The 27325-nt window shown below is 44.7% G+C and overlaps 1 protein-coding gene across 1 annotated transcript in view; it reads right to left on the bottom strand.

The window, feature by feature from the left end:
* Nucleotides 1-27325, bottom strand: part of LOC144504901 (regulator of G-protein signaling 7) — a 416072-nt gene that overhangs the window by 14534 nt on the left and 374213 nt on the right. Inside the window, exons 9-14 of the mRNA XM_078230649.1 lie at nt 25166-25240; nt 19631-19729; nt 19484-19545; nt 14772-14882; nt 9197-9322; nt 68-254 (exon numbers count right to left, since the gene is read on the bottom strand). Of these exons, the coding sequence (XP_078086775.1) occupies nt 68-254; nt 9197-9322; nt 14772-14882; nt 19484-19545; nt 19631-19729; nt 25166-25240 (660 nt within the window). The remainder of the gene's footprint in view (nt 1-67; nt 255-9196; nt 9323-14771; nt 14883-19483; nt 19546-19630; nt 19730-25165; nt 25241-27325) is intronic.

Genomic DNA, 27325 nt, shown 5'->3' on the forward strand with positions numbered 1-27325 from the left:
AAAAAGGACATTTTTTCTTGTCAACAGCAATATAAGCTGCATCTCTTTCGTGGTGTAATCTGCTCACCTGAGCATCTTCAAACGCATATCTTCCTGGATCTTTCACATTTTGTGTGGTCTTGTCATAGCTTTTGGAGTCCACGTTAATGGCACTGGGGGCTCCCGGGGCTAAAAACTCTTGCCAGATTTCTTGAACACGAGATGGCACCTCACGAATAGGCCTTTTTTTCAGATCCAGAACTGCTAACCAGAACCTATTTGGATTCACAGGACATTATCAAAAGTCTCTTTTTAACGCCAAACAGGTTTTTCCACTAACTTAAATCAAAAAGATTGTAATTTATCAGGAAGCATGCCAAAGTCAGGAATTGTGTTGTGATCAAACATAAAATTTAGTTTATTTACTAGTGTCACAAGTAGGCTTACATTAACACTGCAATGAAGTTACTGTGAAAATCCCCTAGTCACCACATTCTGGCACTTGTTCGGATACACTGAGGGAGAATTTAGCATGCAGATACATCTCCAAACTCCGTGGCCTGGGGCTCGGCTCTTCCCTCTGCAACAGGATCATAGACTTCCTAACCCATAGACTGCAGTCAATAAGGATAGGCAACAACACCTCCACGATCATCCTCTACACCGGTGCACCACAAGGCTGTGTCCTTAGCCCCTTACTATACTCCTTATACACCATTAACTGGATGGCCAAATTGCCCTCCAACTCGATTTTCAAGTTTGCTGATGACACCACCGTTGTGGGTTGGATCTGACGAGACACAGTACAGGAAAGAGATAGAGAATTTGGTAAACTGGTGCGATGACAATAATCTCTCCCTCAATGTCAACAAAATGAAGGAAATAGTGGAAGCATAGTGGAGGGCATGTCCCTGTCTATATCAATGGGGACAAAGTAGAAATGGTCAATTGCTTCAAGTTTTTAGGTGCCCAGATCACTAACAACCTGTCCTGGTCCCTCCATGCAGACGCGAGAGATAAGAAAGCCCAACAATGCCTCTACTTTCTCAGGAGGCTAAGGAAATTCGGCATGTCCACGACAACTCTCACCAACTTCTACAGATGCACCATAGATATCATTCTTTCTGGTTGTATCACAGCTTGGTATGGCTCCTGCTCTGTCCATGACCGAGTCACAATTTTAACAATACCAGGTTAAAGTCCAACAGGTTTATTTGGTAGCAAATACCATTAGCTTTCGGAGCACTGCACACCGACGCACCACAGCGAAAAACCGCACCGACCTCCTCAGAAGACAAACACGGGACACGGTGGACAGAGTATCCTTCGTCGTCCAGTACTTCCCCGGAGCGGAGAAGCTACGGCATCTCCTCCGGAGCCTTCAGCATGTCATTGATGAAGACGAACATCTCGCCAAGGCCATCCCCACACCCCCACTTCTTGCCTTCAAACAACCACACAACCTCAAACGGACCATTGTCCGCAGCAAACTACCCAGCCTTCAGGAGAACAGTGACCACGACACCACACAACCCTGCCACAGCAACCTCTGCAAGACGTGCCGGATCATTGACACGGATGCCATCATCTCACGTGAGAACACCATTTACCAGGTACACGGTACCTACTCTTGCAACTCGGCCAACGTTGTCTACCTGATACGCTGCAGGAAAGGATGTCCCGAGGCATTGTACATCGGGGAAACCATGCAGACGCTGCGACAACGGATGAATGAACACCGCTCGACAATCACCAGGCAAGACTGTTCTCTTCCTGTGGGGGAGCACTTCAGCGGTCACGGGCATTCGGCTTCTGATCTTCAGGTAAGCGTTCTCCAAGGCGGCCTTCACGACACACGACAGTGCAAAGTCGCTGAGCAGAAACTGATAGCCAAGTTTCGTACACATGAGGACGACCTAAACCGGGATGTTGGATTTATGTCACATTATCAGTAACCCCCACAGCTTGCCCCCTGGACTTGCTGGCTGTCCTGTCTGGAGACAATACACATCTCTTTAACCTGTGCTTAATGCTCCCTCCTCCATTCACATTGTCTGTATCTTTAAGAACTGGTTGGCTGTAGAGATTCGCATTCTAATCAGTATTCTGTAACTTGATTTTGTGTCTCTGTGCACTGTTTGAGAGCAAATTTCCATTCCATCTGACGAAGGAGCAGTGCTCCGAAAGCTAATGGTATTTGCGACCAAATAAACCTGTTGGCCTTTAACCTGGTGTTGTTAAAACTCATACTGTGTTTACCCCAGTCCAACGCCGGCATCTCCACATCATGACCGAGTCTGCAGGGAGCGGTCGGAGGGCGGAGCAGAGCGTCACTGTGAGTATAAAACTATCTTACTGGCAAAGGTGATTGGCGGTTGCAGGTCACATTTGCATAAGTGCAGTCACTGTGACCAGAAGGTAGTTTGTGGAGGAGCTGCTGTGAAGGGGTAGTCAAACCCCAAACATTACTTCAGTGTTTCCCTCCCTACCTCCTCCTCTAACCAAAAAAAAAGTTGGCAGGAGGGCCACAAGCAAGGGAGAGGTGAGTTGCAATTCTTTTATCCTTTTATCTGTATAAGGGCAATATGGCAGCTAGGGCAGTGGCATGCTCCTCCTGCCAGATGTGGGCAATTAGGGAGCAATCTAGTCTCCCTGACAACTTTGTCTGCAGGAAGTGCGTCCAGTTGCAGCTCCTCACAGACGGCATTGTTCGGTTGGAGCAGCAGGTGGATGCACCGCGGAACATACAGGAGGCAGAGAGTGTGATAGACACTAGTTACAGGGAGGTTGTCACACCACAGGTTCAGACAGGTAGATGGGTGACTGCCAGGAGAGGCAGGCAGGTAGTGCAGGAGTCTCCTGTTCTTTTCCCCTTTCAAACAGGTATACCATTTTGGATGCTGTTGAGGGGGACAGCCTGTCAGAGGGAGATACCAGCAGCAGCCAGGCCTGTGACACCACAGCTGGTTCTGCTGTGGGACAGGGTCGGGCAAAGAGCAAGTGAGCAGTAGCAATAGGGGACTCGCTAGTTAGAGGCACAGACAGATGTTTCTGTGGCCGCAACCGAGACTCCAGGATGATGTGTTGCCTCCCTGGTGCCAGGGTCTCTGAGCGATTGCAGGACATTCTTAAAGGGGAGGGTGAACAGCCAGAGGTCATTGTACATATTAGTACCAACGACATATGTAGGAAAAGGAATGAAGTCCTGAAATGTGAATATAGAGAGTTAGGCAGAAGGCTAACATGCAGGACCTCGAAGGTAGTAATTTCAGGACTACTACCGGTGTCACATGCTAGTGAGAGTAGGAATAGGAGGATTAGGCAGATGAATGCCTGGCATGAGAACAGGTGCAGGGGGCAGGGATTTAGATTTTTGGATCATTGGGATCTTTTCTGGGAAGGGCTGATCTATTCAAGAGGGATGGGTTACATTTGAACTGGAGGGGGACTAACATCCTGGCGGGGAGATTTGCTAGAGCCACTCGGGAGGATTTAAACTAGTTTGGCAGGGGGGTGGGATCCAAAGCAGTAGGGAGACAGAAGAGAAGTTTGAGGACAGCACGGAAGTTAAAGAGAGCACATTAATTAGTAAAGGCAGTGTCAGTAATCATAGTACCACACAGATCAGACAGAAGCAAGACAGAACAAGGGAAGTCCAGATTAAACTGCATTTATTTCAATGCAAGAGGCCTGATGGGCAAGGCAGACGAAATCAGGGCATTGATGGGTCCGTGAGACTGGGATATTATAGCAATTACTGAAACATGGCTAAGGGAGGGACAGGACTGGCAGTTTAATGTTCCAGGGTACAGATGCTATAGGAAAGATAGAACAGGAGGTAAGAGAGGAGGGGGAGTTGCACTTTTGATTAGGGAAAGCATCACAGCCGTACTGAGAGGGGATATATCCGAGGGTTCGGCCACTGAATCTATATGGGTAGAACTGAAAAATAAGAAGGGGGAAATCACTTTGATAGGGTTGTACTATCGGTCCCCAAATAGTCAGCGGGAAATTGAGGAGCAAATATATAAGGAGATTACAGATAGCTCCAAGAAAAATAGGGTGGTAATAGTCAGAGATTTTAATTTTCCCAACATTGACTGGGACAGCCATAGTATGAGCGGGTTGGATGGAGAGAAATTTGTTGTGTATTCAGGAGGAATTTCTCATTCAGTATGTGGATGGCCCGACTAGGGAGGGGGCAAAACTTGACCTCCTCTTGGGAAATAAGGAAGGGCAGGTGACAGAAGTGTTAGTGAGGGATCACTTTGGGACCAGTGACCATAATTCTATTAGTTTTAGGATAGCTATGGAGAATGATAGGTCTGTCCCAAAAGTTAAAATTCTAAATTGGGGCAAGGCCAATTTTGATGGTATCAGGCAGGAACTTTCAAAAGTTAATTGGGGGAGTCTGTGGGAAGGCAAAGGGACGTCTGGTAAGTGGCATGCTTTCAAAAGTGTGTTAAACCAGGGTTCAGGGTAATCACATTCCTCTTAGAGTGAAGGGCAAGGCTGGCAGAAGTCAGGAACCCTGGATAACTCGGGATATTGAGGCCCCGGTCAAGAAGAAGAAAGAGGCACATGACGTGCATAGGCAGCTGGGATCAAGTGAATCTCGTGAAGAGTATAGAGGGTGTAGGAGTAGTTAAGAGAGAAATCAGGAGGGCAAAAAGGGGACATGCAATTGTTTTGGCAGATAAGGCAAAGGAGAATCCAAAGAGCTTCTACAAATACATAAAGGGCAAAAGAGTAACAAGGGAGAGAGTAGGGCCTCTTAAGGATCAACAAGGTCATCTATGTGCAGATCCACAAGAGATGGGTGAGATCCTAAATGAATATTTCTCATCAGTATTTACTGTTGAGAAAAGCATGGATGTTAGGGAACTTGGGGAAATAAATAGTGATGTCTTGAGGAGTGTACATATTACAGAGAAGGAGGTGCTGGAAGTCTTAAAGCGCATCTGCGGGACCTGATGAGGTATATCCCAGGACGTTGTGGGAGGCTGGGGAGGAAATTGCGGGTCCCCTAGCCGAGATATTTGAATCATCGATAGTCACGGGTGAGGTGCCTGAAGATTGGAGGGTGGCAAATGTTGTGCCTTTGTTTAAAAAGGGCTGCAGGGAAAAGCCTGGGAACTACAGGCCAGTGAGCCTCACATTTGTGGTGGGTAAATTGTTGGAATGTATTTTGAGAGACAGGATCTACAGGCATTTAGAGACGCAAGGACTGATTAGGGATAGTCAGCATGGCTTTGTGAGTGGAAAATCATGTCTCAGATTTAATTGAGTTTTTGAAGGGGTAACCAAGAAGGTAGATGAGGGCAGTGGAGTTGATGTTGTCTACATGGACTTTAGCAAGGCCTTTGACAAGGTACCGCATGGTAGGTTGTTGCATAAAGTTAAATCTCACGGGATCCAGGGTGAGGTATCTAAATGGGTACAAAGTTGGCTTCTTGACAGAGGTGGTTGTAGAGAGTTGTTTTTCAAACTGGAGGCCTGTGACCAGCGGTGTGCCTCAGGGATCAGTGCTGGGTCCACTGTTATTTGTCATTTATATTAATGACTTGATGAGAATATAGGGGGCATGGTTAGTAAGTTTGCAGATGACACCAAGATTGGTGGCATAGTGGACAGTGAAGAAAGTTATCTCCAATTGCAACGGGATCTTGATCAATTGGGCCAGATGAATGGCAGATGGAGTTTAATTTAGACAAATGCGAGGTGATGCATTTTGGTAGATTGAACCAGGACAGGATTTACTCAGTTAATTGTAGGGCATTGGGGAGAATTATAGAACAAAGAGATCTAGGGATACATGTTCATAGCTCCTTGAAAGTGGAGTCACAGGTGGACAGAGTGGTGAAGAAGGCATTCGGCATGCTTGGTTTCATCGGTCAGAACATTGAATACAGGAGTTGTGACGTCTTGTTAAAGTTGTACAACACATTGGTAAGGCCACACTTGGAATACTGTGTGCAATTCTGGTTACCCTATTAGAGAAAGGATATTATTAAACTAGAAAGAGTGCAGAAAAGATTTACTAGAATGCTACTGGGACTTGATGAATTGAGTTATAAGGAGAGGCTGAATAGACTGGGACTTTTTCCTCTGGAGCGTAGGAGGCTGAGGGGTGACCTTATAGAGGTCTATAAAATAGTGAGGGCATAGACAAGGTAGATAGTCAATATCTTTTCCCAAAGGTAGGGGAGTCTAAAACTAGAGGGCATAGGTTTAAGGTGAGAGGGGAGAGATACAAAAGTGTCCAGAGGAGCAATTGTTTGACACACAGGATGGTGAATGTCTGGAACAAGCTGCCAGAGGTAGTAGTACAGGCATTTAGATAGTTACATGGGTACGATGGGTATAGAGGGATATGGGCCAAATGCGGGCAATTGGGATTAGCTTAGGGGTTTTAAAAAATAAGGGCGGCATGGACAAGTTGGGCCGAAGGGCCTGTTTCCATGCTGTAAACCTCTATGATTCTATGACTATGACCACAAGGAACTACAAAGGGTCATGAACGAAGCCCAGTCCATCACTCAAACCAGCCTCCCATCTTTTGACACTGTCTGTACTTCCCACTGTCTCGGAAAAGCAGCCAGCATAATCAAGGACCCACACACCCTGGACATTCTCTCTTCCACCTTCTTCCATCGGGAAAAGGATACAAAAGTCTGAGATCACGTACCAACCGACTCCAGAACAGCTTCTTCCCTGCTGCCATCAGACTTTTGAATGGACCGACCTTATATTAAGTTGATCTTTCTCTCCACCCTAGAATGTAACGCTACATTCTGCACCCTCTCCTTTCCTTCTCTATGAATGGTATGCTTTGTCTGTATGGCACGCAAGAAACAATGCTTTTCACAGTATCCCCATACATGTGGCAATAATAAATCGAACAAAATCAAATCAAATCAAACCATGGTGGCAGAGGGTGTGGGGCATACAGGACTCTGTAGATATCGGCAAGACTGGAAAATCCCACCACAAGCCAATGGCTGGCTGCCTTCACCCCTGGAAAATAGGGGGGAGGGGGTGGAAAATCCAAGTTTCTTCCCAAAGTTTGAAGCAGATTTTTATCTAATTAATTTCTCTCTCCTTAATTCCACATTTCTTAATCTTGTCCGGTATAGTATTACCTGAAAATCCAAATACACCCCTCCTATGATAGTTGCCCCATCCATCGTATCTGATACATGCACACACAACATAGAATCCATAGAATCCCTACAGTGCAGAAGGAGGCCATTCAGCCCATTGAGTCTGCACCAACCACAATCCCACCCAGTCCCTATTCCCGTAACCCCACTTACATACCCTGCTAATCCTCTGACACTAGGTTCAGTTTAACATGGCCAATCAACCTAACCCGCACATCTTTGAACTGTGGGAGGAAACCGGAGCACCCGGACGAAAACCACGCAGACACGGGGAGAATGTGCAAATTCCACACAGAATGTGACCCGAAGCTGGAATTGAACCTGGGTCCCTGGCGCTGTGAGGCAGCAGTGCTAACCACTGTGCTGACAATCATGACTGTCTCGCACAACCTTCCTGTCTGAAATTTGTTTTGGCTGCTTATTATTATTTTCAATTCGATCTGGATATTTAGTGATCTCATCTTCAAGACCAATTAACAACATTTTCCCCGCAAAATTATTAAATTAACTGACCGTCATTACACAGGGTTAGTTGGGACTCAGCTGCCACTCTCTATCGCCCTCCATGCTCACATCCACACTCTTAATTAAAACTCATAATTCCTGGTGCCTCTGCTACTTTTCCTAATTTCCCTCAGGACCCTTGGATATATCTTGCCAGGTTACAGCACTGTTTTGTTTTAGCTTGTTTGACTTCACTAATCTCTTGTCGTATTTAATATGAATCTCAACATGTTCTCAACCAATTGTGAATTTGCCATATTCCCAATACCTTTCTCTTTTGCAAACATGGAAGCCAGGTGACTATTGAACTTGGCAGTCATTTTAAATTTATCTACTACTAACTCACCATTTTATTTTCTCACCTCACCGTGAGTCCCATCTCACATATAACAACTTTGCTTTTACTGTTGTGCAATACTGGCCAGCAAGACTGGGATTGTAAAATCAGGAGATTACCCCTTTGAAAATGCCAGAACTATCGATATCAACAAGAGGGAACTCAATAAGACTCTCGATAACCCACCTGTGGTGTGGAAAGAGGCCCTTCAGCCCATCGATAACAGCCTCACCCAGACCTTTTCACCGTAACCCCACGTATTTACTCGACTAATCCCCTGACACTAAGGGACAATTTAGCATGGCCAATTAACCTAACCCACACATCATTAGACATGGGAGGAAACCAGAGCACCCAGAGGAAACACACGCAGACACGGGGAGAATGTGCAGACTCCATTCAGACAGTCACCCAAGGTTGGAATTGAATCCAGATCCCCGGCGCTGTGAGGCAGCAGTGCTAACCACTGTGCCACCGTGCTGCCCTATGTTACCAGTCTCCCATCCATTGACTCTGTCTACACTTCCTGCTGCCTCAGCAAAGCAGCCAGCATAATTAAGGACTGCACGCACCCCAGACATTCTCTCTTCCACCTTCTTCCTTCGGGAAAAAGATACAAAAGTCTGAGGTCATGTGTCAACCGACTCAAGAACAGCTTCTTCCCTGCTGCTGTCAGACTTTTGAATGGATTTACCTTGCATTAAGTTGATCTTTCTCTACACCCTAGCTATGACTGTAACATCACATTCTGCACTCTCTCGTTTCCTTCTCTATGAACGGTATGTTTTGTCTGTATAGTGCGCAAGAAACAATACTTTTCACTATGTTAACATATGTGACAACAATAAATTAAATCAAATCTATAAGCACAGGTAATCACATTTGGCTAGTACGGGAACTGAATCCACAACCTTGGCTTTATCAGCACCACACTTTAACCATCTGAGCTAACCGGCCAACTGTAAATTGGGTAAAAGGTCAGTGATACAGAAACATTGTTCAGTATTAACATTAAAAATGATCCAGCTCAGTTAAGTTCTAACTTGAACTTTGGGTAATGTACATGTTTTAAGACCAGCATTTCAATGTATATTTGGCCAATTGTCAACACGTGACTGGAATGTGAAGTGGAAACTTGAGGGACGGTTTTAATGTCCGTTTCCTAACCTGTGCGTCGGAAGAATTCTGTCACTTGGAAATTTCCAGTACATACCGTAGGTTTTCAGAGCTGAACTCAGACTCCACAAACTTAAGAAACTGTTCCCTCCCTACAGGATCTCTCAAAACTTCATCGATGCAAAATCCCCATCGCTTTACCCTCTGTGCGTATGGTTCTTTACTGAAAACACAAAGGATGAAAATATTTATGAGCCAGTAGCAATAACAGCAGGTTCCATTGGTGTATATGGATCGTGCTAAATAATATGTATCACACTGTAACATCTCACTGAAATTCGGTCAATAAATTCCTTTGAAATATGGTGAATTGTTATGTTGTCAAATGCTATAACAATTTGGCACCAGTCATGTCCCACAGATAGCTATGAATGATCAAGTCCTGATTTATTTCTCATCGTCGTGATCAATACCAGATACCCAAACACTCTGCGACTTGCTATTTTTATCTAGCAGATAAAAACTACCACAAGTAAAACTCTCAGACGCCATTTTCTATTCCTTCCAGTGGTATGATCAGTAGATTCACTTCTTGTGAATGGAAGAGGAGGAAGATTAACAAGTTAACAATCATAGAAATTTATAGTACGGAGGGAGGCCATTCTCAGAACAAGCTATCCACTTAAAGGCTCATTCTTCTTGCCTTTTCCCAAATGTATTTACATATTCATTTTTCAAATCATAGAATGCTAGAGTGCAGAAAGAGGCCATTCGGCCCATCGGGTCTGCACCGATCCTGGCCCTATTCCCATAACCTCACATATTTACCCTGCTAATCCCCCTGACACCAAGGTTAATTTAGCATGGCTAATCAACCTAACCCGCACATCTTTAGGACTGTGGGAGGAAACTGGAGCACCTGGAGGAAATCCACACAGACACAGGGAGAAGGTGCAAACTCCACACAGACAGTGACCCAAGCTGGGAATTGAACCCGGATCCCTGGTGCTGTGAGGTAGCAGTGCTAACCACTGTGCCACCGTGCCGCCCCAAATATTCATTTGTTCATTCATTCTCTTTTAAAAGCCTTTGTGGATGCAGCTTCCATGCTTCAGTTAGGGCATATCACAGTAGCGTTATGTATAAAAAGTTATCCGAAATAATTTTCCTTTTTTTATGGTCATTTCAATTCATGTCCTCTGGTTGCTGAGTCACCATCCAGCAAAAAGAGCCTTTTTTAAAACTCTTTATTACGTCAAAGCATATCATAATTTTGAACAATTCCATTAGATTTCTTCTTAGTCTTGTTTTCTACAATCATAGAATCCCTACAGTGCAGAAGGAAGCCATTTGGCCCATCGAGCCCGCACCAACAACAATCCCACCCAGGCCGTATCCCCGTCACCCTACGTATTTACCCTCCTAATCACCCCTGATACTAAGGGTCAATTTAGCTTGGCTAATCTACCTAACCCGCACATCTTTGGACTGAAAAGAACCTCATTTTCTTCAGCCAGAGTGTGGTGAATCTGTGGGATTCATTGCCACAGAAGGCCATGGAGGCTCAGTCATAGTCATAGAGGTTTACAGCATGGAAACATGCCCTTCAGCCCAACTTGTCCATGCCACCCTCTTTTTTAAAATCCCTAAACTAGTCCCAATTGTCTGCATTTGGCCCATATCCCTCTATACCCATCTTACTCAAGTAACTGTCTAAATGCTTTTTAAAAGACAAAATTGGACCCACCTCTACTACTACGTCTGGCAGGTTGTTCCAGACACTCACCACCTTCTGTGTGAAAACATTGCCCCCTCTGACCCTTTTGTATCTCTCCGCTCTCACCTTCAACCTGTGCCATCTAGTTTTAGACTCCCCTTTAGAGAGAGTACAGAGGAGGTTTACCAGGATGTTGCCTGGTATGGAGGGGCTTAGTTATGAGGAGAGATTGGGTAAACTGGCGTTGTTCTCACTGGAAAGACAGAGGATGAGGGGTGACCTAATAGAGGTGTATAAAATTATGAAAGACATAGATAGGGTGGACGGTGGGAAGCTTTTTCCCAGGTCGGTGGTGATGTTCACGAGGGGTCATAGGTTCAAGGTGAGGGGAGGAGGTTTAGCACGGATATCAGAAGGACGTATTTTACGCAGAGGGTGGTGGGGGCCTGGAATCTGCTGCCGGGCAAGGTGGTGGAGGCGGACACACTGGAAACATTTAAGACTTATCTAGATAGCCACATGAATGGAGTGGGAATGGAGGGATACAAAAGAATGGTCTAGTTTGGACCAGGGAGCGGCACGGGCTTGGAGGGTCGAAGGGCCTGTTCCTGTGCTGTATTGTTCTTTGTTCTTTGTTCCTACCTTTGGGAAAAGATATTGACTATCTAGCTGATCAATGCCCCTCATTATTTTATAGACCTCTATAAGATCACCCCTAAATCTCCTACCATCCAGGGAAAAAAGTCCCAGTCAATCCAGCCTCTCCTTATAACTCAAACCATCAAGTCCCGGTAGCATGCTAGTAAATCTTTTCTGCACTCTTTATAATTTAATAATGTCCTTTCTACAATAGGGTGACCAGAACTGTACACAGTATTCCAAGTGTGGCCTTACCAAAGTCTTGTACAACTTCAACAAGACGTCCCAATTCCTGTATTCAATGTCCTGACCAATGAAACCAAGCATGCCAAATGCTTCCTTCATCTCTCTGTCCACCTGTGACTCCACTTTCAAGGAGCTATGAACATGTACCCCTAGATCTCTTTGTTCTATAATTCTCCCCAACGCCCGACCATTAACCGAGTAAGTCCTGTCCTGGTTCAATCTATCAAAATGCATCGCCTCGCATTTATCTAAATTAAACTCCACCTTCCATTCGTCAGCCCACTGGCCCAATTGATCAAGATCCCGTTGCAATCCTAGATAACTTTCTTCCACTGTCCACTATGCCACCAATCTTGGTGTCATCTGTAAACTTACTAACCATGCCTCCTATATTTTCATCCAAATCATTAATATAAATGACAAATAACAGTGGACCCAGCATTGATCCCTGAGGCACACCGCTGGTCACAGGCCTCCAGTTTGAAAAACAACCCTCTACAACCACCCTCTGGCTTCTGTCATCAAGCCAATTTTGTATCCATTTAGTTACCTCACCCTGGATCCCGTGAGATTTAGCCTTATGCAACAACCTACCATGCGGTACCTTGTCAAAGGCCTTGCTAAAGTCTATGTAGACAACATCAATTGCACTGCCCTCATCTACCTTCTTGGTTACCCCTTCAAAAAACTCAATCAAATTTGTGAGACATGATTTTTCAGCCAGCCATGCTGACTGTCCCTAATCAGTCCTTGCATCTCTAAATGCCTGTAGATTCTGTCTCTCAAAATACCTTCCAACAACTTACCCACTACAGATGTGAGGCTCTCCGGCCTGTAGTTCCCAGGCTTTTCCCTGCAGCCCTTTTTAAACAAAGGCACAACATTTGCCACCCTCCAATCTTCAGGCACCTCACCTGTGACTATCAATGATTCTGCTAGGGGACCCGGATTTTCCCCCCTAGCCTCCCACAACGTCCTGGGATACACTTCATCAAGTCCCGGGGATTTATCTACCTTGATGCACTTTAAGACTTCCAGCACCTCCTTCTCTGTTATATGTACACTCTTCAAGACATCACTATTTATTTCCCCAAGTCCCCTAATATTCATGTTTTTCTCAACAGTAAATACTGATGAGAAATATTCATTTAGGATTTAGTCATTGAGTGTATTTAAGAAAGGTTCTTGATTAGTAAGGGGATCAAAGATTATGGGGAAAAGGTGGGAGAATGGGATTGAGAAGCATATCAGCCATGATCGAATGTTGGAGCATATGCGATGGGTTGGATGGCCTAATCCTGCTCCTGTATCTTATGGTTTTATTGTCTTTTGAATATCTTGAAGTATATACCCTTGAGCACTGCCAAACTCATTTTTTTTCCTATTCTTTTTCCTCTGTTTTCCATACTCGGTCACTAATTTTCTGCCTTCCATTTCCATTTCTGATTTTGTCCCATAGGACCCTTAGGGATCCCATCCCCCTGCCAACTAGTTTAAACCCTTCCCAACAGCATGGGAAAAACCTCAAAACCAAGGATATTGGTCCCAGTCCTTTTAAGATGCAAACTGTTCAGTTTGTACAGGACCCAGAACTGGTCCCAGTGCTTCAGAGATCTGAAACCTTGCATCTTGCACCATCTCTCCAAATTCTTCAGAACACATTCGTCAACTCTAACTGCCAATTTCTATGCTCACTAGTGCATGGCACTGGGATTAATCCAGAGATTACTAACTCTGAGGACCTACTTTTACCTAGCTTCCTAAAATCTTCTTTCAGGGCCTCACCTCTCTTTCTACCTATGTCATTGGTACCAATGTTGAGGGTGAGATGGAGCAGTGCAGCAAGGAAGACTGAGAAGAATGTTGGTGTGATGACACATAAGTCTTTGGAGGGAGAAGTCCCTTCACCAAAATCCCTTTATTTACAAACTCTAACTGCAGTACACAGAGTGCTAATAGTTAGCAGTCTACCTCTGGAGGGGTGTCAGAGGAACTGACACTCCCAGTTAAGTACAAGGCAAAGACTCGCTGATTGGCCCATCAATTGGATCCAGTCTTTTTGGCAAAAACAAGTAAACTAAACTAAATTACAGTAAGTAGTCTCACAACACCACGTTAAAGTCCAACAGGTCTATTTGGTAGCACGAGCTTTCGGAGAATTGCTCCTTCATCAGGTGAGTCTACCTGATAAAGGAGCAGCACTCCGAAAGCTTGTGCTACCAAATAAACCTGTGGACTTTAACCTGGTGTTGTGAGACTACTTACTGTGCTTACCCCAGTCCAACATTGGCAACTCCACATCATAAACTAAATTAATTGAGGGACAAATTAAAAGGGACAGCTCCCAAAAAAGAAGCGAACCGCCCGAAACAAAAGACAAAGTGGAAAGGAAATTTAAAACTTTAAACTAAAATGTGATTGAAAGGGTTTATAATACACCCTAGCCCTTGCGGTGCCCAGTGGGCAGGAAGGCCTCCATAGTGCCCTCAGACACCGCATACTCTCCCTCCAGGGTCACCCAGCTGTGAATGTAGCCCACGGGACAATTGAATCCTTAATCTAGAAGTTCATACTCCAATAGGCCAACCTCAATGGCCTGACTGAAGTCATTACACAGCCTATGACTCTAATTTATTTATTTTTATTAGTTATCCCTCTATATAAAAACTGAAGAAATCTTTTGCCTACTTTCTATGCTGATAGGTTGAATGAATCATAGCTGAATCTCCCTGCTCACCGGCAGTCTGACCCAGTTTGTTCAGACAGTGGGTAATACAGGAAAGATAAGACAAATCCACTACCGCACTGACAAAAAATGCATCGAGGCAAAGTGTGAAGTTGGATCAAAAATGTACCAGCACAGCCAGTTCAAAGTTTGTTCAAAGTTTTATGGAAGAATGAGGTCGAGCAGTTTATATTTTAACAACGTCAGAACATGCTGCTACTGTAACTGCTGAAGTATTCAAGAATAGGTATCAGACTTCCTGCATCATAAAATGTGTAAATGAGGGAATGTGTCACAAAGTTTCTCAGTGAAGAAGAAAGAGAAAAAAAGACTTTAAAGACTGACCTTGCTTCGAGCTCCCAGAAGGAAATATCATCTGACATCCATGGGTTTGAGGGTTCAGGGGTTATAAGGAATGGGTCAAATTCCATGTACTGTTCTGAGTACCCTATCAGACTGAAGACAAAATAGACAGCTGGTGAGACAAAAACGTGCTCCAGATGGGATTGAACATCAAGGGTTATATTTTCTGAATGTAGGGCTAATTAGTTCTATTTTATGACAAATAAAACATTCAAATCAAGATAGTAGCTGTACATTGTTTTTGCTCTTGAAGTCTGTGCAAGCAGAATTCGATAGCAGGAACAAAAAACATTCTTAATCGTGGTGCACTTGTAGCAGTAAGCACCTAATTTACCACTCTTCACATATAAATGGTGAATATTTCATCCATCCAGCTGCAAACTGTGCAAAGATTTGAAAAAGGAGAAGGCAGAACATCTGTTTCCTAAGCTGGGACATAAAGGTCAGGAATGTCAGTATTCTGGAATATGTGGTTATTTATTTGAACTGGGATGGATGGCATGTATTTCATAAAGGCAAAGTACTGCGGATGCTGGAATCTGAAGCTAAAATAGAAAATGCTGGAAAATCTCAGCAGGTCTAACAGCATCTGTGGAGAGAGAATAGAGCCAACGTTTCGAGTCATGCATTTCACGTCTTTTGCATCTTCAGAACATCTGGAAAGACTGTAAGTACAGCCAATGGAGTCCTCTGAAATGCAATTAGTGTTTTCCCAAATACATGATCTACTGATCTATACACAGCAAGGTCTGACAAAGATTGAAGGGCTGAATGACCAGTTAAACCCATTTTTGGAGCACTTGTTGCTGGATGAATGTTGGGTTGCACACTTGCAGACCTCCCCTGCTCTTCTTCGAATAAAGACGTGGTAATTTTCATCCACTTCGAATAAAGACGTGGTAATTTTCATCCACTGAGTTTAATGTCTCATCCAAAAAGCAGCACTGCAATATCAGCAGAAATGATATGCTCAAGTCCAGGACTGGGACTTGAATCCAAGAGGAATAATTCACAACCAAGTGTGTTACTGATACTAATGTGAAGTGCTCGTGGTTGCAAGTCTGACAGAAGCCACTTAGTTAGATGAATCAAGAGATTTTAAAGTTTAAAGTTTATTTATTCTTCTCGGCCTTTTGGCTAAGATCAAGTGTAGTATGGAGAGGATGCTGAGCTTGGTTGAGGCCATTAGGTTACATTTAAGCTTCATATTCATATGAAGCAATTTTTAAAAGTGGTATCTCGGCCTTTTGGCTAAGATGCAAATGAGATCAAGCTTTGGAGGAGGAAACCTCCCCCTCCTCCAATCAGCTTGGCTCATGTAGATCAGGCCCAAGACAGGTGTGAAGGCCCTGTCTTGTCAGCTTGGATTGGAAATGTCTCAACTTGTTGAGACTCTGAATTGGATTTGATTTGATTGAATTGGAAAAGCACAAAAAAAAATTTAAAAAAAATTAGTGTCACAAGTAGGCTTACATTAACACTGCAATGAAGTTACTGCGGAAATCCCCTAGTCAGCACACTCTGGCACCTGTTTGGGTACATTGAGGGAGAATTTAGCACGGCCAATGCACCTAACCAGCATGTCTTTAGGACGATGGGAGGAAATCGGAGCACCCGGCGGAAACCCATGCAGACACGGTTAGGACATGCAGACTCCACACAGAGAGTGATCCAAGCTGGGAATCGAACCCAGGTCCTTGGCGCTGTGAGGCAGCAGTGCTATTATAAATATGGTGCAATCTTCTAGGACAGAAAGCAACGAAACAAAGGATCAGTGCATATCAATTCCTTACTGTGCCCTGAACAACCAATTGCAGCAGTGATTTGATTCCTAACAAAAATGAACTATTTATCTTCAGTTTTTAGCATTAACAGTGTTTAAAATAATGGGAACTACTGAATCCATAGAATCTCTACAGAGCAGAAGGAGGCCATTCAGCCCATCGTGTCTGCATCGACCCTCCAAAAACACACTCTACATAAGCAGAGTCCCTTGCTCTTATCCCCGTAACCCCGTGCATTGATCATGGCTAATCCATCAAACCAGCACATCTTCGGAGTGTGGGAGGAAACCGGTGCACTCGGGGGAAATCCACGCACACACGGGGAGTATGTGCAAACTCCACACAGTCACCCAAAGCCAGAATCGAACCTCGGTTCTAGTGCTGTGAGGCAGCAGTGCTAATCACGGTGCCATTGAGCCACTGAAGAATGAGGGGAGATCAAACTGAGGTAAACAAGATGAAAAAAGTTATGGATTAAGTAGACGTGGAGCGGATGCTGTCTCTTGTGGGGCATTCTAGGATGAGAGGTCACGGTCTTAGGATAAGGGATAGCAAATTTAAAACGGAATTGAGGAGAAGCTATTTCTCCCAAAGGGTTGTGAATCTGTGGAATTTGCTACCCCAAAGTGTGGTGGATGCTGGGACAGTGAGTAAATTTAAGGAGGAGTTAGACAGATTTTTAATTGGTGATGGCTTGAAAGGTTATGGGGAGAAGGCAGGAAAATGGAGATGACGAGCATATCAGCCATGATTGAATGGCGGAGCAGATTCGATGGGATGAATGGCTTAATTCTGCTCCTATATCTTATGAACTTATGAAGGGCTAATAAATTGAATGACTATGGTTTCGAAAATTTTATAATGTTTTTGTGGATTGGTTTGGAATGTAATTTTTATGTTCCTATTTTCCCACAGTGTGTTTAAATTTCAACAGCATGGCGAGCGAACATTTGGCTTAATATTCAATGGCTGTGCAAGGATTGGACAGTAGTCAGCTCTACTGAGGTCTGACTTTGAAAACAAGTACATCTCGCACAAATCCTCTCACTGTTCTAGTGCCTGCTTTGGATCCCATATTCGAGAAGCAGCTAAAGCTGGCTTTCACTCACTTGCACAGAGCTTAAAGACAAGCATCAAAGACATTGTTGAAGCCTATTATTGAAACATAAAGCAGATTATTGGAACTTGTTAAAAAAAGCTTCCAGCAGTGGCAGGCATGCAAAAGCACAGGACCAGTCAAGTGAACGTGATCAGTGGCAGTTCCATTGATGCGCGCAAGAAGCTGTAGGCAGTAGGACAGAGAGCTGTGTGACCCGAGTACTAACACTCCCAGTCATGATCCACATATATCGGAATCAATCACAGATGCAAGCAGCAGGCATTCTGACACACAGGCTAAACCACTGCGCCACAGAAGAAGTTAGGAGCAAGACAATAGCTACAAGTACATCAATGACGAAGAAGAATTTACAGACCCTGAGGGAAAAAAAAGTCTTGAAGTCTTATCTCTCACACACACACACACAAACACACACACACATAGTGGGCGGGATTTTCTGGCTGCGCTCACCCCAAGGCTGGAAATCGGAAATTCCTTGGTCTGAGGTCATTGGACCTTCGCATGGTCTGCCCCCCCCGCCTGCTTCGATACCTGTGGCGAGCAGGATGGGGAAATTCCACCCTGTGTACATTTAAACCCTGGAAATTCTCAAACAAGACACGCACTCAAACAAGCAACATGGTTCACACTGGGCTAAATTCGGCAAGGTGCCCAATTGTCCATCCCCCACAGCTAATGGCCCATCAGTGCAGACTCAATGGGCCAAATGGCCTCATTCTGCATTGTAGGGATCCTATGTTCCATGATTCTATAAATAGTCAAAGTGGAGCCAAGGAGGAGAACACTGGTTCTGTCAAATGGCTGTTAATAGGATGGAGGCGGGGTTTCTGACTCTCATGGACAGGAAGTTGTGCCTCAGGGAGCTGCCAGCTAATCAGGGAGCAGCAACACACAACATTGGATTAGAATTTGGTTAAGTGTTTGGGTTTAATTCCCACCCCGGGTGAAATTTGAATTTAAAATAAATCTTGCATTAAAAGTCTAATGGTGATGATGGAACCATTGCCAATTGCTATAAATACCCACCTGGTTCACTAATGTCCTTTAGGGAAGGAAATCTGCCATCCTTACCTGGTCTGGTCTACTCCAGACCCACAGCAATGTGGTTGACTCTCTGACATAGCCGAGCAAGCCACTCAGTTTCAGGGCTATTCAGGATGAGTAATAAATGCTAGCCCAGCCAGTGAGACCCACATCCAATGAATGGGTAAAAATAATGAAGGTCTCGCTGACAAGCTGGCAAGTCCCGGCAAGAGGGTAGGTAGGGGGTTTGGGATTTGAGAGGCCAGTTGGGGGAGGATAATCTGGAGGGGAGTGGGTAAAACTTTGGACAGGGCCTCGAATGGGTCCAGTAGGCCCATTGAAGAGGGTGGGAATTCAATGCCCCCTTAAGATCCTCACCCGATGCCACCCTTGTTAATGGTAAATCTGCAATAGGGTCAGCGTTGGGCAGGTAGGCTGCCAATGAGTTTAATGGACAACCCCCATCTTCAAACCTACTGGCGGGGAATGAAAAATCCAGCCCACTATAGCACAGTAAAAGCTCTCAAATATCACATGCACTCAAACACCAGGTGTTCTCGGACACCACATGCTCTAAAACAGCACATCTTCTCAAACACTGCAGGGCTTCAAAAAAACGGAACAAACACTCAAACATTAAATGCCCTCAAATCGTCTGTGACCCTCGGCCAGGACATTGCGCCTGGTGCAGAGAGGAAAGTGATGAAGGACAGAGGAAGGCAGAGAATAATGCAGCAAAGCCATCAAACAGGAAAACAGAACCTTACCTTTCTGCAACTTTGGACATTTTTAACCGGTGTCTATCTAGCTGCATTTGCCAGAACTTTATCTGTAATAGGGAAAAACATCAAGTCAAATTCATCAGGCTGGAAAGGAGTAGTCCTCGTTTAAATCACTTGATTAATATTACAAACCTGTTGATGTAATTCTTCTACCGTTGGTTGCTTTACTTCTGGTGCGGGCGTGTGGGTGGGACTGTGGCTTCGGACATCGTTTTGTAGCCCATAGACAGACTGAAGGACAGGATACAAAAGGGGGCTGTTAAAGAGCCCTTACAGAAAGGCACTAACGTGTTCTAAAGTTATCCTTATTTCCCCTTTCATTCACAATATTTTCAACCTTATTAAAGTTGAATAAGATGTCTAGATGCAGGACTGCAATTTTAGTGTGCATGTTTTAACATCCGTATCCACACACATGCGCCAGGGACCCAGGTTCAATTCCGGCTTCGGGTCACTGTCTGCGTGGAGTTTGTACGTTCTCCCCGTGTCTGTGTGGGTTTCCTCCGCGTGCTCCGGTTTATTCACAAACTCCAAAGATGCGTGGGTTAGGTTGATTGGCCAAGCTAAATTGACCCTGAGTGTCAGGGGGATTGGCAGAGTAAATGTGTGGGGTTACGGGGATAGGGCCTGGGTGGAATTGTGGTCGGAGCAGGCTTGATGGGCTTCTGCACTGGAGGGATTCTATCATTCTATGATTCTATGATTATTATAGCAGAAAGCTGGATTTTGTATTCACAAGTAACACTGGCTCTGATATAATTTTACTGGTGATCCAAGATTCTATGTCACAAAACAGATTTTTGTTAAGCTGTTTGGTTTTTCCAAAGAGCCACTTGTCTCAATTTTTGATAATTATGTCCAGTGGTTTTTACTTCTTACCTCACCAGCTAATAATGTTCAGCCCATGTGCTTTACAAAGGGAAGACTGGGAGCTGGGAGGGATTGAAACCAGGGCCTTCTCACCTTTGACCATGCTGGAACAGTGGGAATGACGAAGGAAGCCAGCAGCCTGACATGCCCTCTCTGAGCAAGAGACAGTGCACGACGTGGATCCAGGAACTCAGGGGGGCATGGCAGGTAAGTGGTGTAAAATACTTGGTGGCACAGTGGTTAGCATTGCTGCCTCACAGCGCCAGGGACCCAGGTTCAATTTCAGCCTCGGGTCACTGTCTGTGCGGAGTCTGCACGTTCTCCCCATGTCTGCGTGGGTTTCCTCTTGGTGCTCTGGTTTCCTCCCATACTCCAAAATGTGTGGGTTAGATTGATTGGCCATGCTAAATTGTCCCTTAGTGTCAGGGGGATTGGCATGGTAAATATGTGGGGTTATGAGAAAAAAGTATAAAGTTTATTTTTTATTAGTGTCACAAGTAGGCTTACATTAACACTGCAATGAAGTTACTGTGAAAATCCCCCTAGTCTCCACACTCTGGTGCCTGTTCGGGTACACCGAGGGAGAATTTAGCATGGCCAATGCACCTAACCAGCACATCTTTCTGACTGTGAGAGGAAACTGGAGCATTCGGAGGAAACCCACGCAGACACGGGGAATACATGCAGACTCTGCACAGACAGTTATTCAAGCCGGGAATTGAACCCAAGTCCCTGGTGCTCTGAGGCAGCAGTGCTAGCCATTGTGCCATTGTATGGATAGCGCCAGAGTGGGATTGTTGTTGGTGCAGGCTCGATGTGCCGAATGGCCTTGTTCTGCACTGTAGGGATTCTATGATTCGATTGCTGAACCCCACACTCTGACTTGCTCAGCACTCTCCTGTACAGTATACCTGGGGTCAACACACCTTGTACCTCCACTCAATCCCTCTATGCAGGCACCTCATTCCCATGCAGTCAACATCACCATCCACCTTCAGGGTGGCACGGTGTCACTGTAGTTAGCACTGCTGTCTCACAGCGTCAGGGACCCGGGTTCAATTCTGACTTGGGTCACTGTCTGTGCAGAGTCTGCACGTTCTTCCTGTATCTGTGTGGGTTTCCTCCGGGTGCTCCGGTTTCCTCCCAACAGTCCGAAAGACGTGCTGGTTAGGTGTATTGGCCCATGCTAAATTCTCCCTCAGTGTATCCGAACAGGTGCCGGAGTGTGGAGACTAGGGGGATTTTCACAGTAACTTCATTGCACCGTTAATGTAAGCCTACTTGTGACACTAATCAAAACTTTAAACTTTAATGTGTTGTTGTGTCCATGCTTCGCAGCACCCTACACAATGGCTGCCCTTCCCTCCTCTCCACAAAAGCTTTTATGAACACTCACAGCTCCTCATTTTCTCTTCCTGCGGGAGATGAAAGCACACAAACTGGTGAGAGGCAGACAACATGTGAGAAAGGGGGGTGGGGTGGTGGGGTTGTGGTGGTCTCCCCCCAGTCATAGGCACCTTATCAGCTCCTGGTAATGAGTACCCAACTGCTGCACTGAGATCTACGACTCTTGGATTTTGAGCCCCCGCTGTCATTCTCAGGGACAGGCGCAGTGGGCTAAAGATCACCCCTAGATATCTAACTTAGTGCTGCTGTGTGAAAGATCTGCTGCCACCTGCCCAAGGGAAATTTCACCTGAATTTGTCGTAGAAAGCAATTGCGTTCTCTCACATGTACACTGTCCATTTGATATGATTTTACTAATGTTTAGTTCCACTTATTAGACATTTATTTGGAAATAATTTGGTGTTGTTTAACAGGACATTTAACAGGTATTTGCCGAGAAACAGGTACCTAGGAGCGATGACAGGACAGTAATCTAATTAAAGGATCAAGATAATGTGATTGACTCAGAGAGAAGCTTGAGTAATTATAATCATCAACTGAGTCCGGGAAAGAGATTACACTCTTGAAATCAGTTCAGACTATTTACTATTCTTGAAATATTCACTGTGAAATTCACACGGTGGTTATTTGTCATTTTTTCAAAACAAGATGACATTGATGGCCAATCAGCTTCTTGGGATGTATGAATGATGACATCTTCACTGGTAACTGACCAATTTTTATATTAGAACGAAGAACAAAGAATAGTACAGGAACAGGCCCTTCGGCCCACTAAGTCTGTACTGACACAGATGCCTCTTTAATCAAATATTTTCTTGTCTCTACATGGTCCATATCTCTCTATTCCCTGCTTATTCATGTATCTATCCAGATGCCTCTTGGACATTGTTACAGAATCTGCTTCCATCTTCCTTCCACAATTGAAAAGAATCTGCTGTTCCTTTCAATTGTCTCCATTTCTTCAAATGCAATTGCATTTACATGCAATGTTCCATTGCCACCACTGATATGCTCCATGAATAATCCAGATCCACTCCTGGAGCTGTTCGAATAAGCTGACCTTGAAAAATCCAGTGCAAATAGCATTCCTTCCTTTGAGTTTGTCTAAAATCCACTTTGGATCATTCAGGATCAAACCACATCCAGAGGAGCAAATGTTTATTCATGCATGAACTGTCCTTGGTCATTACTGATCATAGAGTCCATAGAATCCCTACAGTGCAGAAAGAGGCCATTCAACTCACCGAACCTGCACTGACAACAATCTGACCCAGGCCCTATCCCCGTAACCTCACATATTTACCCTGCTAATCCCCCTGACATTAAAAGTCAATTTAGCATGACCAATCAACCTAACCTGCACATCTTTGGAGTGTGGGATGAAATTGGAGCGCCCGAAGGAAACCTACACATACACAGGGAGAATGGGCAAACTTCGCACAGACAGTGACCCAAGCCGGGAATTGAACCTGGGTCCCTGGCGCTGTGAGGCAGCAGTGCTAACCACTGTGCCACCATGTGGTGTTTCAACTTGAATCATTTGTTTGGCAGTTTTTGTCAGTGGTGCTTTCCCATTGCCTTCTCCTCTCAGGGTACGGAAGCACGTCTCAAGTCTACCACAGGAATCAGACCCATGCTGTTGGCATCATTCTGAACCACTCACTAACCAATGGAGCTAACTGGCCCCCAGTGACAAATATAAGCTAACGGAGTATTGTGGAGCAGTGCTGGAATTGCAATTCGGCAACAGAAGTACTTTTCTGAATGGTTCTACTGCTCCCTCATTTCATAAACATACTACCAGACACTGCACAGACTCTGCTCTGTCTCACCTGAACTGGGAAGCACAGAAGAACACAGTTAGGCTTAGCTTCAACAAAATTACATTACTCTCAAGATAAAGGCCGCAATTCTCCAGCCATTCACGCCCTACTGCTGCTGCAAGCGAAGACGTAGAATTTGGCGCTCAGTCAAATCTCCGTTTGCTGCAGCTGGGCCAGAGAATCCCGCTGGCGTGAAGGGCCGAAAAATTCCGTCCAAAGTGAATGATAAGTTGATGCGTTTATGCATATGTCGTGCCCAAGGCGAATACATTGATGCATAAAACATTAGCTGAAAAATTTCAAAGGATGCGACACATCAACTGAACAGTAAAAAAAAAATGGATTCAAGTAGATGAAATTGTTTGCTTCTGTCTTTTTAACCAGTTGCTTTTCAGGTTTGCCTATGATGGACAAAGTTGTACCGGTCAGCAATTCTGCCCAAACATTAGACATGCTAAAACTGCCCATAATTAGACTACTGCTCCGAGTAGAGGAAATGATAGCAAGGTCACACTGCCCAGAAGCAACTATGTGGAAGTTTGCATTGGGTGGAAATGTTCATTGTTTGATTTCTTGGTCCCTGTTTATCCAAATTGTGCTGGCAGTGTATATGTGGACCATCAACAATAGAGTCAAAAGAACATAAGTAGCAGAGAAACATAGAATTGCTACAGTGCAGAAGGAGGCCTTTGACCCATTGGACTTTTGTATAGAGCGTCCCAGCCAGGCCCTATCCCTTTAGCCCCATGCATTTTCCCTGCTAATCCCCCTAACCTACACATCTTGTAGGGACAATTTACAATTGCTAATCAACCTAACCTACACATCATTGGACTGTGGGAGGAAACTGGAGCACCCAGAGGAAATCCATGCAGACACGGGGAGAACATGCAAACTCCACACAGACAGTCGCCCAAGGTCAGAATTGAACCCGTGTCCCTGGCGCTGTGAGGCAGCAGTGCTGCCCACTGTGCCGCCCCTTTTTTATGGGATGTGGTGCCGTGGACTGAGCCAGAATTTATTGCCCACTCTTAATTGCCCTTAAGGGGGCAGTTAAAAGTCAACCATATTTCTGTGGATCTGGAGTCACATTCGACAGATTTCCTTCCCTAAAGGATATTAGTCCTAACAACGGTCATCATTAGACTTTTAATTTCAGGTTTTTATTAAATTCAAATTTCACCATCTGCTGTGGTGAGATTTGAACCTGGGTCTCCCCAGAGCAATTGCCCAGGGTCTCTGGATTTCTAGTCCAGTGACAATACCACTGCACCACCCTCTCCTCAGTATACATGCTACTAATAGCTAATGTACAATAATAAGCCACAGAATGGCCAATGTAACAGAAATGTAATTTACATCATTTGCTTTTGGGGCACTGGCTAACATTCCAGTACTTTAGGAAATGTGCAGGATGGATATGGGTTCACAATACTGGCATTGTCATGAATGTGTGCACAGGCATGGCACAGTGCCAGTGATGAATGTATTCACAGAGATTAACTCACAATATATTGGGTTTACAATGTTCTGTCAGTACTAACTGACTTATTGGAAATAGGTTTACCTTTCTTGTTTTGTGAGGGTTTCTCATTCGGGATGATTTCTTGATGTCCACTTCTGTAGTATTTACACAGCCTGGCTGAAGAAAAAATACATCATAATTATTTTAAATTAATACACATCTCAATTCTTGCAATATAAAGGTACTCCAGCACCAGAAGTTCAATTTAGGTTTTAGAGTCACAAGCAGGCTTACACTCACACTGCGATGAAGGTACTATGAGAATTCCCTAGTTGCCACACACTGAGGGAGAATTTAGCATGGCCATTGCACCTAACCAGCATGTCTTTCGGACAGAACACTACACAAAACGGGGTTGGAAATTGGGTTAATGCTTTACGGACATGATTTTTCATCAGAACTGGGAAAAGTTCGAGATGTGAGTAAGTGAAAGGGGCAGGATAGGAGAAAGACCAAAAGTGAAGATCAGCAAGTGGGTGGAGGGCAGGAGATATTAAATGGCAAAAGCTTTTATGGTGCAAAACCAAAGGGAGTGGTAATGGGACAAGTAAAAGAACAAAATGTGTGCACGGATGAGGTGTGAATGGCAGGATCCTTCTGAAAGCAAAGAGAGCAAATAAGAGAGAAACAAGAGAAAAAAAAGGAAACCAGCAAAGAAAAATGAAGAAAAATGGAGGCATAGAAAAATTACAGACCTTCCCTTTTTAATCCCACTCGCTCCCTTTCATAGAATGCCCATAGTACAGAAGGAGGCTATTTGGCCCATCGAGTCTGCACTGACTCTCTGAAAGAAAATCTGACCCAGGTCCACCCCGTAACCCTGCAGATCTACCCTGGCTAATCACGCCAACCTACATACACATCCTGGGACACTAAAGGGCAATTGAACATGGCCAATCCACCTAATCGTTGGACTGTGGGAGGAAACTGGAGCACCTGGAGGAAACCCACACAGACACGGGAAGAACATACAAACTACAAACAGACTGTCACCCAAGGCTGGAATTGAACACGGGTCTCTGGCAATGTGAGGCACCAGTGCCAGCATGCCGCACATTTCTAACTTTTCCCAGTTCTGACAAAAGATCTGTTTCTCTCTCCTCCAATGCGACCACACCTGCCAAGTTTTTCAAGGATTGTCTGCTTTTATTTCAGATTTCCAACATCTGCAGACATTTGCTTCCGTGTTAAAAAGTGGTTTATAAGAACACTTATCAACAGTAAAACTTCCTCAAACTTTATATTAATAATCGAGGAACTCAAATATTCGCCTGGCAGTACAGAACTTGAATTCTGCCATGGAGACCATACTCAACCAGTCCATGCTTGCCAAACTCAGAACATAATATCCCACATTAGATGTGATTCAGCAACTGGACAGCACATACTGAACAATTCTGAGTGCGCTAATAATTAGAGTGACAACCAATTTAAAGTTATCAGTCAGGCTAATGTGGTTCCTTTAGGCTTACTTGCAGCTACATATATTCATATGCAGTGTGCTGCCCACTGCAAACAAATGGCATTGCATCTTTTTCAACTAAATAAAAGCTTAGGGGACAATAATTCTCTGGTGCATTCTCCATGACAATACCTCGACTCATCAGAAGACATCTATGACTTGTCTGATTTCCACATGTAGCACAAATGACTGGTGGCATCTTCTGGGTTATGGAGAAAAGGCAGGAGAATGGAGTTGAGAAACCTGTCAGCCATGATTGAATGGAGGAGCAGACTCGATGGGTCAAATTCTGCTCCTATATCTTATGGTCTCATGACATTGTGAGGCCTGAAGGCCAACCCAAATATGTACATCTGCACGACTGACAAAGGGATAAGAGTAATTGTCCTCAACAAGCACAACTATATTAACGACCTGCATGCTGTTCCGAATGACGGAGCCAAATTTGTATCTATTAGACCTGCTGCTAAGCATGACCACACAGCCCTGCTTGAAAGCAAGTTACAAAAGTGATGTCTCTTTCCCCCCTATCTTGGGTGAGATCTTCTGGCTGTTCATGCTGGTGGAATCTTCCAGTCCCTCCGATGCTGCACCCCCATTGCAGGTTTCCCATGATTGGGATGGGGTGAATTCAATAGGAAATCCCATTGACAACGGCGGGACCAGAAGATCCCGCCACCGGCTAACAGCAGGTTGACTCCTGCTGCTGAGAAACACATTGTGGGGAAGGGGGAGGGGGG

Source organism: Mustelus asterias, chromosome 15 (assembly GCF_964213995.1).
Source record: "Mustelus asterias chromosome 15, sMusAst1.hap1.1, whole genome shotgun sequence".
NCBI classification, from domain to species: Eukaryota; Metazoa; Chordata; class Chondrichthyes; order Carcharhiniformes; family Triakidae; genus Mustelus; species Mustelus asterias.